This window comes from Ursus arctos, unplaced genomic scaffold, assembly GCF_023065955.2.
Source record: "Ursus arctos isolate Adak ecotype North America unplaced genomic scaffold, UrsArc2.0 scaffold_22, whole genome shotgun sequence".
In the NCBI taxonomy this organism is placed as follows: Eukaryota; Metazoa; Chordata; class Mammalia; order Carnivora; family Ursidae; genus Ursus; species Ursus arctos.
In genome coordinates, this window is record NW_026622897.1 from 57,743,691 (window position 1) to 57,762,547 (window position 18,857).

The window sequence follows — 18,857 nt, forward strand, 5'->3', positions numbered from 1 at the left end:
ACAGCATGGTACTGGCACAAAAACAGACACATAGACCAATGGAACAGAATAGAGAACCCAGAAATGGACCCTCGGCTCTTTGGGCAACTAATCTTTGATAAAGCAGGAAAAAACATCCAGTGGGAAACAAGACAGTCTCTTCAATAAATGGTGCTGGGATCATTGGACAGCTACATGCAAAAGAATGAAACTTGACCACTCTCTCACACCATACACAAAGATAAACTCCAAATGGATGAAAGACCTCGATGTGAGACAGGAATCCATCAAAATCCTAGAGAAGAGCATAGGCAGCAACCTCTATGACATTGGCCACACCAACTTTTACATGACACATCTCCAAAGGCAAGAGAAACAAAAGAAAAAATGGACTTGTGGGACTTCCTCAAGATAAAAAGCTTCTGCACAGCCAAGGAAACAGTCAAAAAAAACTGAGAGGCAGCCCACGGAATGGCAGAAGATATTTGCAAATGATATTTCAGATAAAAGACTGGTATCCAAGATCTATAAAGAATTTCTCAAGCTCAATACACAAGAAACAAATAAAGAAATCACAAAATGGGCAGACGATATGAATAGACACTTTCCCAATGAAGACATACAAATGGCTAACAGACACATGAAGAAATGTTCAAAATCATTAGCCATTGGAAATTAAAGTCAAAAACCACATTGAGATACCACTTTACACCAGTTAGAATGACAAAAATGGACAAGGCAGGAAACAGCAAATGTTAGGATGTGGAGAAGGGTTCCCTCCTACACTATTGGTGGGAATGCAGGTTGGTACAGCCACTTTGCAAAACAGTGTGGATGTCCCTTAAAAAGATAAAAATTGAGCTACCCTATGATCCAGCAATTGCACCTCTGGGTATTTACCCTAAAGATACAGGGCCGTATGCAACCCAATGTTCATAGCAGCATTGTCCACAATAGCTAAATTGTAGAAGGAGCCGAGATACCCTTCAACAGATGACTGAATTAAGAACTTGTGGTCCATATATGCAATGGAATATCACTCAGCCATCAAAAAGAACGATTTCACCACATTTGCTGCAACATGGACGAGACTGGAGGAGATAATGCTAAGCGAAATAAGTCAAGCAGAGAGACAATTATCATATGGTTTCACTCGTTTCTGGAACATAAGAAGTAGGAAGATCTGTAGGAGAAAAAAGGGAAGACGAAAGCAGAGGGGGGGAGGTGAACAGAAGGGGGATTGAACCATGAGAGACTATGGAATCTGGGAAACCAACTGAGGGCTTCAGAGTGGAGGGGGTGGGGGAATGGGATAGGCTGGTGATGGGTATTAAGGAGGGCACGTATTGCATGGTGCACTGGGTGTTATACGCAAGTAATGAATCATGCAACTTTACATCAAAAACCAGAGATGTACTGTATGGTGACTAACATAATATAATAAAAAACATTATTAAAAGTGATAAAAAATAAAAATAAATAAAATGAGAGTCCTTACCATGCAGAGAGGAGAGGATCATGTGGCCAGAGTCCTGACTACCAGGTACAAGAGTAGATTCAGATACATATGTGCAATGACATTTCATTCACTGGGGGGAGTGGTGAAAGGAAGTTCTGATATACTACAACATAGATGACCTTGAAAATATTATGCTATATGAAAGGAGCCAGACATAAATGACCTGGTATTATATGATATACTTTCCTGAAATGTCCAGACTAGTCAAATCCATAGAGTCCGTAAGTAGATGTGTGGTTTTCATAACCTGCGGACAGGATGAGTGGCTAGCCCTGGCAATGGATGGGGTATTTTTGTCGGATGAAAAAAATGTTATAGAATTAGAGAAGAGACAGTAACACAGTTTTTTGAATATACTAAAAACCAGTGTCTTGTACATGTTGTGAATTTTACAGAAGTCCATGGACACTTTCCAGCCAGAAGAAGAAGGATGGAGGGGGCAAATGTTGCAAGTTATTCTGCCCAAATTGAACATTTAGATAAGGACCTGAGAAAAAGCCAAAAGGGTCAATGCATTACTGCTCTTTTATCTGAAAGCCAACACCAACAGTGAGGGTCAGCTCCTGCCCTGACGTGTGAAAACTCAATATTAGGAACACCCCTTTATGCTTCTGAAATCACTCTTGAGGGATAAAGTCCGCAAAAATATTAATTCAATACCTAATTATCCGATTTTAAACACACAAAGAAAAAATGAACACAAACCAGAAAATGATCAAAGGAAACAATAAAGAAATTCAACAAAAGGATACACAAGTAGAAAAAAGCAGCAGTTTTGCACTCTTCATTAACGTTAATTATAAAGAGAATTATACTTCACCCAGCAGAGTGTCAAAGCTCAAAATCTCAATCATACCAGTGTTTGAGGACTCAGATATATAAGTGCTATTAGTCGTTGTTGGAATTAATGCAATCTCTTCAAAGGATCGTGTTGAAGTTTCTAGAAATCATTAAAATTTAAGATCTACAAAATACATTTCTCTTTTTCAGGCAATTCCCCATGCAAGAGTTTTTCTACAATTGTCCTGGCCCATGTGTGGGAAGATACAGAGTCCCGGTTATCCTCTTGTCCTTGCAATGACCCATTTGTTTTCCTTTTTTTCCCTTTTCAGGTCTCAGATTGGAGCTGGTTTTGATAATTTGAAGGCCGCAGTAATGGGGCCATGTGGACTCTAGACTAGATATTTTAAGCCATATTGACAACTGAGGATGATAGAAATAATTTCCAGTTTCACATTCTGCCTCCCGGTAGAATTCCATTTCCCACTATTTTTAGGATCACCATTAGGACTAGTAAGTGTTAGATGTATTTCAAACTTCTCCAGATAAAATTGGAATTAGAGTGGATCACCGTATGCTGGCCTGCTGTCTTTGTACAGCCCACTAGCTGAGAACAGTTTTTACAGATGAACCTTTGAGATCAATGTGGTGATAGGGAAAATCTGACTTTCAGCCCCACTTAAGCAGAATGTTATCCCCCAGAAAATAATGAATTCCATTCATCTACTTTAGACTGAATTATACAAAACTACACAATTAGGATTATTATTGCTCATACTAAATTTTGAATATCATTAAAATTATTTGTGCAAATATGTTTTCTCTCTTGCTATCCAAATATCTATTTACTAGGTTTGAATTGCCTCTTTGCCCACAAAGCCTAAGCTCTGTGTTTGTTCCTTTTCATAGAAGATTGCTGAACCCTGGCTAAAACATTAAGAAATTACTTCTGATGCCATCTCAGTTTTATTCCTAAAGAAACTATGTTATCTAAGAATGACAACCCCTATTGGCAATCTATTATAATCATATCATATGTTAATTCTATAATAAATATTGACACTGAAAACATTTTCAACAGATGCCCCAAGACATCCCCTAGATTTACAAATAGCCATCCTCAGCAGTCATTGATATGTGATTGAGCCTAAACCCATTAAACAAGCCAGGGTATCTCCCATTTACATGACATGGAGTCTATTTTATACATGCATTGATTTTAATGTTAAATCAAACTATGGACATCTGCACACATGTGCATACTTTCCATCATCGTTCAGTAAATCATCTATGAGCTGAAGGTTTCAGGAATGGTCCACTAGCTCTAAGCTCTTAGTTAAGATTAGCCTTAATCTTAATTAAAACCCTCCAGCTCTTCATTAATTTAATAGCCTTGAATGATTAAAAAGCATGAGCCTTCTATCCACTGGGAAGATATGCTATCACCTGCCTGATAGATACACACACACACACACACACACACACACACACAGATATTTACACATGCACACAAGAACACGTGTTTACCTTCTGGAGAAAACCTCTAATGACACGTAATAAGTTTCAGAATAAAGTTCATCTTCTCTCAAGAGTATCCATGGTCATTCTGGCTTTTTTTTTTTTTTAAGATTTTTTATTCATTTATTTGACAGAGAGACAGCCAGCGAGAGAGGGAACACAAGCAGGGGGAGTGGGAGAGGAAAGAGCAGGCTCCCAGCGGAGGAGCCTGATGTGGGGCTCGATCCCATAACGCCAGGATCACGCCCTGAGCCGAAGGCAGATGCTTAACGACTGAGCCACCCAGGCGCCCCTCTGGTTTTTTTTTTTTTTTACTTGAAGTTTAGCTGACAAACATGTTGCATTATTTCCAGGAGTATAGAAGAGTGATTCAGCAAGTCTATACATTATGGTGTGCTCACATTAAGTGTAGCCACCATCTGTCACCATACAAAGCTATTAGGATACCCTTGACTCTATTCTCTAGGCTGCACTTTTATCCCCATGACTTATTCATCCTGCCGCCCTTTACCCAATTTTCCCTCCATGGCCGTATTTGATATCATAGTAACCTGTGTCTCTCCAAATTGTATCTTATACTGAAAAAAAAAAAATCTCTGCTGTGACATTAAGCACATTCTCTGGTTCATGCCTCCTCTATCATCTACCTGGCAGGGTGCGTCTTTCCTTATGGGACCAATCATTCATTATTCTTCAGGAACCAGGCTTCATAATTAAAAACCAAAACATGATTTTAACTCTCCTGCCTGTTGCTATCAGATAGATTTCAATGTTTCTTTCCGTCACTCTCAGGGCATACCACTACAACTCTTGCTTCGTTCCCTCTCTCTTTGTTTCTCTCGTCTTCCCTCCTGGAAATACAAGGAAACAAACCCATGAGACTTATGCAATGTGTCCAGTTTACCACTCTGCCACTATTCCCTTGTACAGTATTTAACATACCCTGTTTTGATAACATTTGATGAAATAATAAAGACTAGTGGAGGTAACAGAAAAAGTAAGGGTGTATAAAATGGAGCACTTGATTTCACATGCTTTTTGCATCTCAAAATTCCCGAATGACTCTGAAGATAAACTGAAATTTTTGTATTATCATCTCACATCAATAAAAGTTTGGGTTTGTTTATATGTTTGTTTGTTTTGACACAACATGCTTAGGAAACACGTCCTCGAAAAAAATTATTAGAGACGAAAATGGTCTAGACACACCAACACCTTGTTTTTATTGAGTAACTGGACACTGTAGAACAATGGGTTTGGGTGCATTGAATTCAATGATAGATGCATATTTGTGAATCCCTCTGGAGAAGAATCCGTAAAAGAAGCAGCTGAAAAAGAGGAGAGAAAGGAAACATCACATCTTCCCTGTTTTATTCTTTGTGTTTCTTCCTCTCATTATGCAGTAGCATCCAGACACCCACTGAGTAACAGTCGTCACGGAGGAGGATGATGTGAAACAATCTAAAATGCAGGAAAATTTCACAAAAGAAATAGAAAACTAAGCCATCTCAATTACTGTTGTTTCTGAAATATTTGATGTAGTTTGGGGACATTGTTACTATCGTATCAAGGGGAAGACTGCAGGTGTTAATCACAGTGGATTTTAGGAACACAGCATCTTTACCACATGAATGCGGATCAGCTTGGTTTTGGCTCCATAGACAAGTGGATTGAGAAAAGGGGGGACCATCAAGTAGAGGCTAGAAAAGAGGATATGAATATAAGGGGGAACATGAGCACCAAACCTATGTGTGAAGAAGGAGAAGAGGGCAAGGGAGTAGAGCTGGAGGAAGACACAGATGTGGGCGATGCAGGTATTGAAAGCTTTCCACCGAGCCTCCTTCTGGGGCAAACGAAAAACTGTAATAAATATCTGTATGTAGGACAAAGTGATAAAAGTAAGATCGAATCCTACAACAGTGAATGCTACAAACAAGCCATAGATTTTGTTAACCCGCACATTTTCTGCAGCCAGCTTCACAATGGCCATATGCTCACAGTAGCAGTGGGAGATGATGGTTGTATGGTAAAATTGCAACCGGCACTTTATTAGCACTAGGCACGGGGCTACTAGAATGGCAGCCCTGACTGTTACCATAGCCCCTATTTGGGTGACCAGCTGGTGGGTGAAGATAGCACGGTGTCTTAGTGGATAACAGATGGCCACATAACGGTCCACGGCCATGGCCAGGAGGATGCCTGACTCTATGCCCTGAAATGAGTGGATGAGCCACATTTGAAGCAAGCAAGACTCAAAATAAATCTCTGGTACATGAAACCAGAAGATGCCAAGCATTTTGGGCATAATGGTGGTAGCAAGTGCGATATCTGTGACTCCTAGCATGCCTAGGAAAATGTACATGGGCTCATGGAGGCTGCGCTCTGAAAAGATGATGATCAGAAGCATGGAATTTCCAATCAAAGCAAAGAGATACATGGCACAGAATGGTATCCCGATCCAGCACTGCACAGACTCTAGGCCTGGGATCCCTCTTAGTGTGAACACAGAAGGCATGAAGATTGTAACGTTGGAGATGGACATAATGTCTTTGGGTCTCCAGAAGCAAATGACAGAAGTATCCTAGTCAGTGGTACTTTCTCTTCTACTATTATTTTTATCCAAAGTCATCATAGTGAGTCTCTCTGATTTTTGGCTGAACTCTGAGATTATATCCTCTCTCTCATTTGTATTATTAAAGGAAAAAGATCCATAGAGAAACACCACCATTTTCAGGAAGGACATCCAGAAGCTCTGTAGCACAATAGAGATTATGGGCGTGGCAGGCCACTGCATTAGATCCAGCCAGGTCTCATGAGTACAGGAATAAACTGATGGCCTGTCAGTTATGTCATTCTGGACCTGTGGACAGAATAATTATACTTGTTTATTTTGCTTGGAAAGGGTATTTGAGTCAGAGTTTGATGAATTTCTCCATATCCCACATTCCGGCGACCCAATAGTACTGTAATTTTCCATTATCTCTGGGTCTAGAATTGACACTTTGGACCAGCAAATCCTACTCTGACCAGTATTAGAAGAAAACACTGCCTATGATAGAGAAGAGAGAAACAGCTGACACCTAAAAGCACACTATATTTAGATATCTTTATCTATCTGTATCATTCGTACCTATGTAATATCAGATGTCCTTTCAAAAGAAAGTAATGGAAGAACTTTGGAAAAGATCATCCAAACCAATTCACTTTTGGTGAGAATGGGTCAAAATTGCATACCATTTTTACATTTCTAGTGTGACTGTATTTTATTTTTCCCATATTCTAAGAACTGAACTCCATAAAATTAGTTGTGTGCTTAAAATAGCTGACATTCTGTAAGCACATTTCTGAACCCCTAGAGGGGAAGAATCTCTAGAAGGCTCGGAAGTTCAGAGTGACAAAGTATACAGGTGACAGTACCATGCTGATGACTACAGGGTGTAGGAAAATGAGTAAGTGGGTAATTCATGGACTAGAGACTGGGTCTTAGGTTTGAACTGTTCAGAGCTACCATTAGCATGAGATTTGGCTGGTTTAGGTTTATTAATTCTTAACGAAATATAGATCAATTGAACACTTAAATCATTTTGTGAGCTCAGTCACAAGAAAGGAATAGAAAGTAAAGGGGTGAAAGGATAGGTTCCCCAACAGGAGTCATATGGAGAAGTACAAATACAAGACAGAGAGTGCACTTGAGATTCAGGAGAGGGCTAGAGAGCAACGAATGAAAATTAATCACCTCAATTGACTGATGACTGAATTTTCTGCAAACTGGGCTCTTAGTCCTTACAAGAGATTTCTTCTCTGATAAACATCATTGCTTTTAAAATGTCATATCTGGGGCACCTGGGTGTCTCAGTCAGTTAAGCAGCTGCCTTTGGCTCAGGTCATGACCGCAGGATCCTGGGATCAAGCACCATATCAGGCTCCCTGCTCAGCGGGGAGTCTGCTCCTCCCTCTGCCTCTGCGCTTCCCCACTTATGCTCTCTCTCCTCTCTCAAATAAAAAAATAATCTTTAAAAGATTACAAACCAAATCATGAAATTCTCAAGTTGTACAATAGAAAAATAGTGGCTATCCTGTAGAAAGGAAGGTTCAGGTATGTCGTTCCTTCCTAGACTCTCCAGCACTGTTGCTTTATGTGAGCAAGCTCACGATGACCTAACCATGTACTGACTGTCACCAAATATGCCAGTAGTTCAAGAACAGCTGTGGTTTCTGCAGCTAAAACTCTAGGGAAGCATCATAGTCACAGGGATCATTTGTGAAGAAAGGCTGTATTCCGCCAACATGCATTTAGGATAGACTAGTCAGTCAGTCAGCTAAGTCCTGGGTTTCCACAGCTTTGCTCTCCGGTGCTTCATTCTACAAATCCATAGGCCACAGATTGTTTCTCACAGGCTTGACTTTTTCCTTCCTCAGTGAATCAGAATTAGAATAGGAATCCTTTAGTAACAATCCTATTGTCTGACTTACTCAAGAGAAAGGATTTGCCATGGGAGCATTACCTGACATGTATGGATGGTACTGACTGTGGGAAGGCAGGTGGGAGAGGACAGAAGTGATTACACAGCAGGTGAGAAGGAGTGCTTATCATTGGAAATGCTGATAGTGAAACATTAAGGGGTAAACTTCCTCTCTCTTTGTTGTTGGCAAACACTTCTGCTCTTACCAGATAACTGAAGACCATCGACAGTCCTCATCGCTCCATCTCTCACTGCTCAGCTGTCATCCACTCTTCCTCCTCCTGAGATTCCCACCTCATTCCCTTGTATTTGTACTCAAAATGCCCCTTTCTTCTCTCTGCTCCTTCTAGAACAGCCCCTTGTAAATGTCATGAACTCTGATCCATTTGCTCCCGGGGCTATCTGCCAATATGTGGACATCTCTGGGACAGCCTTTCCTGCTTTTCTTCTGTCCCTGCAAAGCAGACTTGCTCTCTCTTCTGTAAGTCTGTCTGAGATCATGTAGGTGAGTTCATCCTCCAACAAAACTCAAAGCGAAGTCTGTGATTTGATAGACACAGCATACATTTATTAAGCTTAAATTGGCCGCCAATTATAATGTTTCTCAGTGAATGTGGAGAAGGAGGAGGTCTGAACATGAGTTTTCCTAGCCACTAGCACAAGCCACCAGGGACCCACTAGCTCAGAATGAAGCTCTCTTGGGTCCATCCACAGCTAGTGTCTCTGAAGTCAATTTAGCAACTTGCAGAGTCACCTTGGTATCTTCATTTCTTTTTCCCCACAGGGTAAATGCAGAGAAATTAATATACTCAAGTTATAATTTTTTAGTTCCTTACAAGTTAAGAAAACTTGTACGAAGTAATAAAACTTACTTTTGACATTTTTTTCCCTGTTGTCCTCATAGGGGAAATAATCTAAAGAACAGTTAAATGTAGGCATGTTCCTATGCTGATGAGTTCTATATAAATAAGTATCTTTGTGACCCTTCTTTCACTGAGACATTTCTGGAAGGAAAATCTGCATCCACAATGGCTCTTTACCACACATTTAACTCATTCTCTTGCAGTATCATTCCATAGATTTTTATCTTTTTGAAGCTATTTTTGTGAACTCAGTAATACTTTCAGAATGACCAGTTACGATGGACCTTTCTAAATCCTTCTGTACTGAGCTCTGAGCCAATTATTGCACATCTGATGACATTTTTCTCCATCCCTCCCTTTGTGACTTTCTCCCTCTTTTCTTCCACTCTTCCTTCAGAATGCAGGTGTCTTATGCCTCATAGATGTGCAGGAATCATGCCATTTGCTCTTGATGTGAATAAAAAGAAGATATGATAAATGCATTACAAGTTTTAGAAATATGGGGAGAAAAGTTAGTATATCTTTTATCATGGAAACAAATGATGAATTCAAAGAAGGCCTTATTCACATGGTACCTTTCTCTTTGACATGATTCACCTCTTTTCTAGACTTGTATGTTGCTAACCTTAAGAGGTACTTGAGGTAATGTTGACATGCTGGCAAATTTAGGAGGTAAATACTTTCATCAATACTCATTCCATTTCTTTGGTAGTTTTCAGCCTGCTCAAGTTTTCTATTTCTTCCTGTTTCAGTTTTGGTAGTTTATATGTTTCTAGGAATTGATGCATTTCCTCCAGGTCATCCAATTTGTTGGCATATAGTTTTTCATATTTTCATAATATTCTCTTATAATTATTTGTATTTCTGTGGTGTCGGTTGTTATATCTCCTCTCTTGTTCATGAATATATTTATTTAGGTCCTTTCTCTTTTCTTTTTGGTAAGTCTGGTTAGAGGTTTACCAATTTTATTAATTTTTTCAAAGAACCAACTCCTGGTTTCATTGATGTGTTCTGTTGTTTTCTTAGTTTCTGTATCATTAATTTATGCTTTAATTTCTATTATCTCCTTCCTTCTGCTGCCTTTAGACTCCATCTCTTGCCCTTTCTCTAGCTCCTTCGGTGTAAGAATAGGTTATTTGGGATTTTTCTGGCTTCTTGGGGATAGGCCTGTATTGCCAAATACTTCCTTCTTATGACCATTTTGCTGCATCCCAAAGGTTTTAGAACATTTTGTTTTCATTTCCTTTTGTTTCCACGTATTTATTTTTTTAATTTTTTAAAATAATAATATTTTTTATTATGTTAGTCACCATACAGTACATCCCAAGTTTTTGATGTAAAGTTCCATGATTCATTACTTGTGTATAACACCCAGTGCACCATGCAATACGTGCCCTCCTTACTACCCATCACCAGCCTATCCCATCCCCCCCACCCTGAAGCCCTCAGTTTGTTTCCCAGATTTTTTAGAATTTTTCTTTGATTTTCTGGCTGACCCATTTATTTATTTTTTTATTATGTTCAGTTAGCCAACAATAGTACATGATTAGTTTTTGAAGTAGTGTTCAATGATTCATTAGTTCCATATAACACCCAATGCTCATCACGACACGTGCCCTCCTTAATACCCATCACCTGGTTACCCCATTGCCTTTACCCCCTCCCTTCTGTCACCCTCAGCTTCTCTGCTCTAGTCCAGAGTCTGTCATGGTTTGTCTCCCTCTCTGATTTCTTCCCATTCAGTTTTCCCTCCCTTCCCGTATGGTCTTCCATGCTATTCCTTATGTTCTACATATGAGGGAAAGCATATGATAATTGTCTTTCTATGCTTGACTTATTCACTTAGCATAATCCCCTCAAGTTCCATCCATGTTGATGCAAATGGTGGGTATTCATCCTTTCCGATGGCTGAGGAATATTCCATTGTATATATGAACCACATTCCTTTTTTAGTAGCTTGTTGTTTAACCTCCATGCATATGTAGTCTTTCCAAATTTTTTCTTGTGGTTGACGTCCAGTTTTAAGCATTGTGGTCAGAAAAGGTGCATGGCATGATCTCAGTCTTTTTTGCATTTGTTGAGACCTGTTTTGTGACCTAATATGTGATCTATTCTGAAGAATGTTCCATGTGCACTCAGAAAGAATGTGTATTCTGCTGTTTTAGGACGAAATGTTCTGAATATATGTATAGACTCTGTCTGATCAGTAGGATGGAGGAGGGCATTTGTAATTTCAGGTAAAATAGGGGATAGAGACAAAAGAGCAAGGGACCTTAAATGCTTTTTCCAGAATTTTTTATGTGAAGGAGACAGATACAATGGCACTGATTCATGTTGAATGGAATTGATTCAAAGGTCAGATTGACATGTGAGCTAATAATCACGTTATTCTTGAGTCACCAATGAATAATTTAGACTAGTTTATCATTTCCTACCTTATTCTTCTCTTCTATGGACTTTATTTAAATTTTGACACTCCCCTAAGTTTTATCCTATGTTCTTTTTTCCTTCAAACTACACAAATTGCTTGTAATTCTATCTACTCCAAATAATGTAGTTCTCAACTTCCTCATGGCAACTTCTATGATAGTATTTCCAACGTGAATTCTCTCACTCCGTTTATTTTGTTCCAGAGACAAAGGTTCAGTATATCTTACCTAATATCAGTTTATGCTACATATACTTTGAAAAACTGTCCCTGACAACCTCATTTAGCATCACAATCGGTAAAAAATACTTTTCCACTTTTTCATAATTTTTGGAAGTAGCTTGAAACCTAGATCAATACATAATGTATCTACTTCTTTCCTTTTTTTTTTTTCTTTCCTCCTTTTTTGGTTAGGCTAGTGAATATTATCCTAAGTAAAAGTCATCATCATATCTTGTTTACCAAAAATGTGTATAGGTATTTAATATGAAACATATCAATGTGGCAATCCATGTCTTCAGCAGAGTAAAATCAATTAGACACAATACAAGCTCCTCTCTTCTTTTAACAAAACCACAGTCATTAAAAGACTCATATTGCCAAAATCACTGACATTATATGGAATATAACATCATCAAAATAACATTAATATTACTTCCCATAAATTAAAAGGTTATAGCCTGATGATTCTGTTCAATACACTATTTAAGTGCTCACTATGTTCCAGGTATTTTTGGAAGCAATTGAAGAATAAGTAAAATATATTTATTCCATATTTTGAAAAATCTAGATTGTGCTGAGAGCTTGAAATTCAAAACTAATATTCAACATTTATTAAATATGTACTGTATCATTCACCTTCATAAAATCTTTTGACATTTTAGGGTATTTTATCTTCTTTAACATATGATATTGACATTATTAGCCTATAGTATATTAATAAAAAACTAAGACGTTTTGTTGTAATAGGTGAACTTGGTTCTAATTCCATGGCATACTGATGCAGACAGAACCAAAAATAATTTGTGTCATCTGAGATTTTACAATTATACTCCACAAGGATATGGGATATACATCAGTGGGTAATTATATCAGGCAGAGTTGTACAAAACCACACAGCAAAATTCAATCAGTTTGGGGGCACCTGGGTGGCTTAGTTGGTTAAGCTTCTGCCTTTGACTAAGTTAATGGTCTCAGGGTCCTGAGATTGAGCCCCATGTCATCAGCGTCCCTGATCAGCAGGGAGTCTGCCTCTCCTTCTCCCTCTACTCTCCCCACAGCTTGTGCTCGCTCTCTCTCTTAAATAAATAAATAAAATCTTTAATTTTGTAAAATCAGTTTGTGTCTATTTAAATTCTGATGGAAAAAATCTCCCTTATGCCCTCCATATTTTTACCAAATAATTATACTACATACATTACACACATTTACAATATGTTACATGCCTAATATAAAACCACATTTTCAGTGCCATATTATCCATATACTGGCTAACACTGCAGTTTGGCTCAAAAGTGTGTGCTACTGTCTTTATCAGGGACTGTCATTTGGGAGACCTAACATGGCCACATGGGTCAGAGTTGCCCTAGAGAATCCTTTCAGGATAGCGTGCAAAGTGCAGTTCAACAGCAGTATATATCATGAGTAATCAGCAGGAGAGCAAAAAAAGAGGAAGAAAGAAAGCAAACAAAGGAGCAGGCAAATAAAATAGAAAAGCACACTTTCAACCTAGCAGAAGAAAACTCATGTGAAAAAAAGTAGTTACTTTTCTTCCTGATAGTTTTATATTTCCAACTTCATGAGGCCTAACTGATATGCTTGTAAACCAGGTTTTCTCCTTCTCAGCACAACTCGCATTTTTAGTCCGATAAACTTTGCGTCCTGGGGTAATTCTCTATATCGCAGGAGGCTTAGCAGCATCCCTGACTCCTACCCTCTAGATGCCAGTGGTTCTTTCTGGTCATGAAAATCAAAAATATCTCAGGCATTGCCAAATGTCACCTGCATGTGTGGAGAGTGACATAACATACCTGGGAACTAAACGTTGTTCTACAGTCTTACATTGGAGAAGAAAAGTCTTTAATTAAATGATAATCGGTGTTTTATAGCTTTATTCAAAATAGGCAGAATAAATATGGCTAGCAGGGGGATCATTCATCAATAGGTCTTAGCCTGGTAAAAGAGAAGGAAGGGAAATCCCAGAAGAAATACTTTGGACAAAGTCAAAGAAGCATGAAATGTACAGTGGGGATTGCAAAACAACAAGTAACTTTCACATATGAATTATTTCATAAACAGAAATGATGGTTGTTCAGGCTAAGGAAAAGAGAAGAATAACAAATGTGAGGTTCCAATTTTAAGCAAAATAATTACAAAAACTTAGGTGGAATAAAAAGGTTATTTTTTGTTTGTTTGTTGTGCTTTTCCCCTCTAAAAATCCACTCTGCCTTTCAACAGATGAATGGATAAAGAAGATGTGGTTCGTATATACAATGGAATATTATTCAGCCATTAGAAAAGATGAATACCAACTAGAAAAGATGAATACCAACCGTTTGCATCAATATGGATGGAACTGGAGGGGATTATGCTAAGTGAAATAAGTCAAGCAGAGAAATACAATTATTATATGGTTTCATTCATATTTGAAACATAAGGAATAGAGCAGAGGACCCCAGGAAAAGGGAGGGAAAACTGAATGGGAAGAAATCAGAGAGGGAGACAAACCATGAAAGAGTGTGGACTCCAGGAAACAAACTGTGGGTTACAGAATGGAGGGGGATTAGGGGATGGGATAACCAGGTGATGGGTATTAAGGAGGTCATGTGTTGTGATGAGCACTGGGTGTTATACGCAACTAATGAATTATGGAACACTATTTCAAAAACTAATGATGTATTATATGTTGGCTAATTGAACATAATTAAAAAACAAAATAAAATAAAAATCCACTCTGCTAGCAGACTGATAAATATCTTAAAAGATGAGAGCTTGCATAGGGAGATGAAGTTAGAAGGATACTTGTCATAGTCCAGATGGGATAGGATGAAGTAACCTGGCCACATTAGAAGAGTAACATGGAAACTATATTTGTGCTGCTCGATGACTTGATAGATGGAAATCAGGGGAGGTGAGATTACAATGTTCTTGGGGTGAGAGTAACGGCACTGGATGACAAGAACAAGCTGGAAGCAACTGTGTGTCTACACATACGTACATGTTTAGAAGAGGGAGGAGACATATCTTAAACCCCTGAATTTCAGGGGCAGGAAAACAATCAGAGGTCTCATTTTCAGCATGAACCCTGAGCCATTAGTGTTACTTAAACCTAAGTCGGACTCAGGCTGACTCCCAGAACCTAAAAGAATGACGGGATTGAGTCTAAATCCACCCTCCCTATGATCTCAGGAAACCTTTCCCTCCATAAGGTCTCTGGCATTCACCCTTTGATCTCTGCCTCAAGCCCCCAGGGATAGACTCTCTCTGTTTCTGAGGTAGCTTGTCCAGTGCAGGACATCTCCAAATGCCAGATAGGGCTTCTGCCTACTGAGCCTCAGACTGCCTCCCTCTTCATGACTCATAAAAGTCCTCAATCCACCTTCCAAAGAAGAACAGCAGCCATGGAACATGGCGGTTAACCGTGTGGATCTGAAGTCAGTCAGGACAGTGTATATCCCTAGGATACTCCTTAGCTTTGCATGCTCTTCAGGCAGTTCTAAAACTTGTCATTGTCTCAATTCTTTATTACTGAGGCAAAGTTAACAGAAACACACTTCATGGTGACTGTGAGGATGAAATGATGTAATACATTTAAAGAAGTTAGAAAGAAACATAAAATGTATTATTCTGCCTGAAGGCCAGCCATTCACTGATAGAAGTTACTCTGTCCTTCCCATCACTAACTTCAGATATTTGATGAGCATGTCACCAGGTGTGATTTTCTCTGAATGACTTGAGGGCATCCTTTCTATGGAATGTTCTCCAGTGTAAACATGTATAATTTCCCTACCTTTAACCAATAATGTCTCTGTGCATTGATCAGCTCTGATGCTCCTCTGGGATCCTCCTATCTCTCAGGCTCATTTTTTTTTTCAGATGAATGTTTCTTTATTACATGCTATTGCTCCCTTCCCAGAAGATCCTTCCAGAATTCAGAAACAGCTTATAAAATATTAACAGGTGGGAGTTAGCTTTAAAATTACATCTTTTAAATCGTAGACACTTTATCCTTGCTATATGGCACACTTTTTTCTGTCTCCATTTCCTTCATGTCTTAACTTTTGTTGATTATAGTATTACTTTTCCTTGGTTTATGACATTTGCATTCTGGTTTTTTTAATGTTTTTTTATTATATTATGTTAGTCACCATACAGGCTCACTTTAAAACTTGTCACCCATTGTGTGATTAACTGACTCAGAAATATTCTGAACAGCAACATGAGACAAAATCTTCTTCACATTTAAACAGTCAGCTACTGTAAGATTCCTTTTTGTTTTTAATCATCCTGGTATCTTCTTGGATGACATGGGTTATATGTTCTCTTTGAAACCAATGTTCCATTTCCCCACATTCAGTGCAGATCCTCAAGCCCAAAGAGTTACCAAGGATCATCTGTGGCATCATACATAGAAGTCCTAAAGTGGGAATTGGTGGTTCGGATAGTGAGGATGGCCATTTTGTACTAAAGGAGGCAGCTGGGGGATTGGTTTTCACCAATGGCTGGTAAGCCTTTAGGTTGGTGGAAAAAGAGGAACAATATGACTCAGAACTTAGAAGACTGATTATCTAAATGCAATTCTGCATCTTTATACTTCTCAAGCTGGTCTCTCTTTGGGAATGGAAACCAAAATTACCCTCCTTTTAAAGATTCCTAAAAGAAGGCGGTGCCCTAAGACAACACAAAACAAGTCAATGACACTTATTTATTTTTTTAAAAAATGAGCCAATAAAAAGAAATGAAAACATCCTGAGATATTTAGACATCACTTTAGACAAGCTGACAGAAATTAAATAAATATTTCTGTAATCTAATTATAGTCAGAGAAACACTGATTTCTTATTTAGGCTTCATAAAAGGGGCTGACCTAGGAAAGTTCACCTCAGAGCTTCAATAATCTTTTACATTCTGAGTTTCTCCCACATGAACTTTGGTGATACAAATCCTTCCTTTATCAAATGAGCTCATTAAATTGTCCCAATGATGTTCAAAATCCTAATTAAATGGTGATACTCATCTTCAAAACTTTTAGTGTCGTTCACAATATCTGTATCAACTTCCCAGCTGGGAACTAGAATTCATGGCCAGTATCGACTGAGTTGAAAGAATGTTTATGCCTCACAAAAGGGATATAAGTTTTATTGTCAAGTAGAAGGAGGGAAAGGATTCCATTTCTCTGCATAGTACCAGAGCAAGCATCACAACACTGCATTACATGCATCTGCCTGAACGACATGATGGCCTTACTTGGAGTCAGACTGTTTTTGTCCTGTGTCATTGGATCCAGCCCTATTTAGTAGAACTGTTCTTTTGCACCGAAAGAGTCTCTGGCTCCCAACTTGTCCTTAAGCTGCCATAAAATTATATTCATCCTAGAAAAAAACAATGGTATCGATGGAGGGCATTGAGTGCTGGGTCAGCTCCCATCGCCTTCGGAGAGCTGGTTCTGTGCATCACTTTTCAGTTCTGGACTCAGTGATGTCGTGTGGTGGTTTGAAATCAGCCATAGCTGGAGAAGTTACACCAGAAAAAAAGAACAATGTATATCTGGGTGCCGACCACCCAACAGAGTAGCAACCCATGGGCTCGAAATAAAATAAAATGTTTTCGGAGAAAATAAAATGAATAATTTTCAGATGGAATACGAAGTATGCTGAGGTGTGGTCAACACGTTCTGAACACTGTACTCTGTATAGAGTGTAGTTAACAATGTAGACTTATTGAGTGAATTGCCAAGGTACTTTTGGAATCATGCAAAAAAAAAAGCTTAAACCTCACGGAATCATAATGTTGTTGAATCTTCGGGACAAAAACCTTGTTAGATACTATTTGGCAAAGTCCATTAGAGCTCTAGGGGAATAAGAAGTTTTAGAAACAATGCAACTCCTTATTTCTGGCAGATATAGTTCCTTAAAACTCCCAATATATAAAATAGAAATAATTACCTTTGTAAGCATTTTAATGGAACTCTATTTCTCCAAGAAATGCAATAGGAAATACGGAAATAAAATTTTCAGAAGAAGCTCTTATTTCTGCATGTCATCCAGAAAAAAACCCAGAAACAACACTTAAGCTTAAAATAACAGTTAAAAATCCAAGTTGAATAGCTTTGACTATGATGGTTGATAAAATTAATCAAGTGAGAAGTAAGTGTACATGAAAAATGGAAAATATAAAATAAAAGGGGCCTGGCCATGGTTATATTATTTGTGGAATGTCTGAATTAAGATGGGAGTCCTTACCATGCAAAGAGGGAAGCGATCATGGAAAAGCCTGTGTGGCCAGAGTTTTGTGCTGCCAGGTGCCAAGAGTAGACTTGGGTGTATTCAGGCAATGCAATTTCATTCAGACATAAAAAAGAAGTGAATTTCTGGTTGATGCTACAACATGGATGGACCTCGAAAACTTCATACTATACGAAAGAAGCTAGACATAAAATACCATGTAACTTATGATCTACTTACTTGAAATGTCCAGAATAGTCAAATTCATAGAGACAGAAAGTAGAAAAGTGGTTGCCAGAGACTGGGGATAGGATGAGTGGGAAGTGACTGCCAATCAGAATGGGGTATGTTTATTGGGGTGATGAGAACATTTCATAATTAGTAACGATAGTTGCACAATTTTTGAATGTACTAAAAACTAACACCTTGTGTGCTTTAAAGGGTGAATTTGATGGTATTAAGTTATGTCTCAATTAAAAAAGAAAAACCTATTTTTCAGTTCAATGATTTTCTCTTTTCATTGATTCTCATGTTGAACTCCTATAGTGAAGTTTTTTTCAATTATTGTATTCTTCAGGTCCAAACTTTAATTTTTAAGCTGTTTTTTTATCACTGCTGATATTGTCATTTTGTTCATGTATTGTTTTTCTTAGTTCACTGGACATCTTTCTGATGGTTCTTTTTTGGTTCGTTTTGTTTTGTTTTTGTTTTTTACTTATTTTTAAGTTTTTATTTAAATTCCAGTACGTTAACATACAGTGTAACATTAGTTTCAGGTGTGAATGTAGTGATTCAACGTTTCCATACACATGCTGCTTATTTTCAATTCTTCATCAGGTAATTCAAACAACTCTATTTCTCTAA

General features: G+C 38.3%; 1 protein-coding gene across 1 annotated transcript; it reads right to left on the minus strand.

Moving 5' to 3' along the window:
* Positions 1-5,399: 5,399 nt before the first annotated feature.
* Positions 5,400-6,338, minus strand: LOC125282495 (olfactory receptor 52A1-like). Its single transcript, XM_048217412.1, has one exon. It carries the CDS (start codon positions 6,336-6,338, stop codon positions 5,400-5,402), a length of 939 nt encoding a protein of 312 aa, XP_048073369.1.
* Between the last annotated feature and the right edge of the window lie 12,519 nt (positions 6,339-18,857).

Coding starts and splice junctions, on each gene's coding strand:
- LOC125282495 (XM_048217412.1), bottom strand. CDS start 6,338: ATGTCCATCTCCAACGTTACAATCTTCATGCCTTCTGTGTTCACACTA.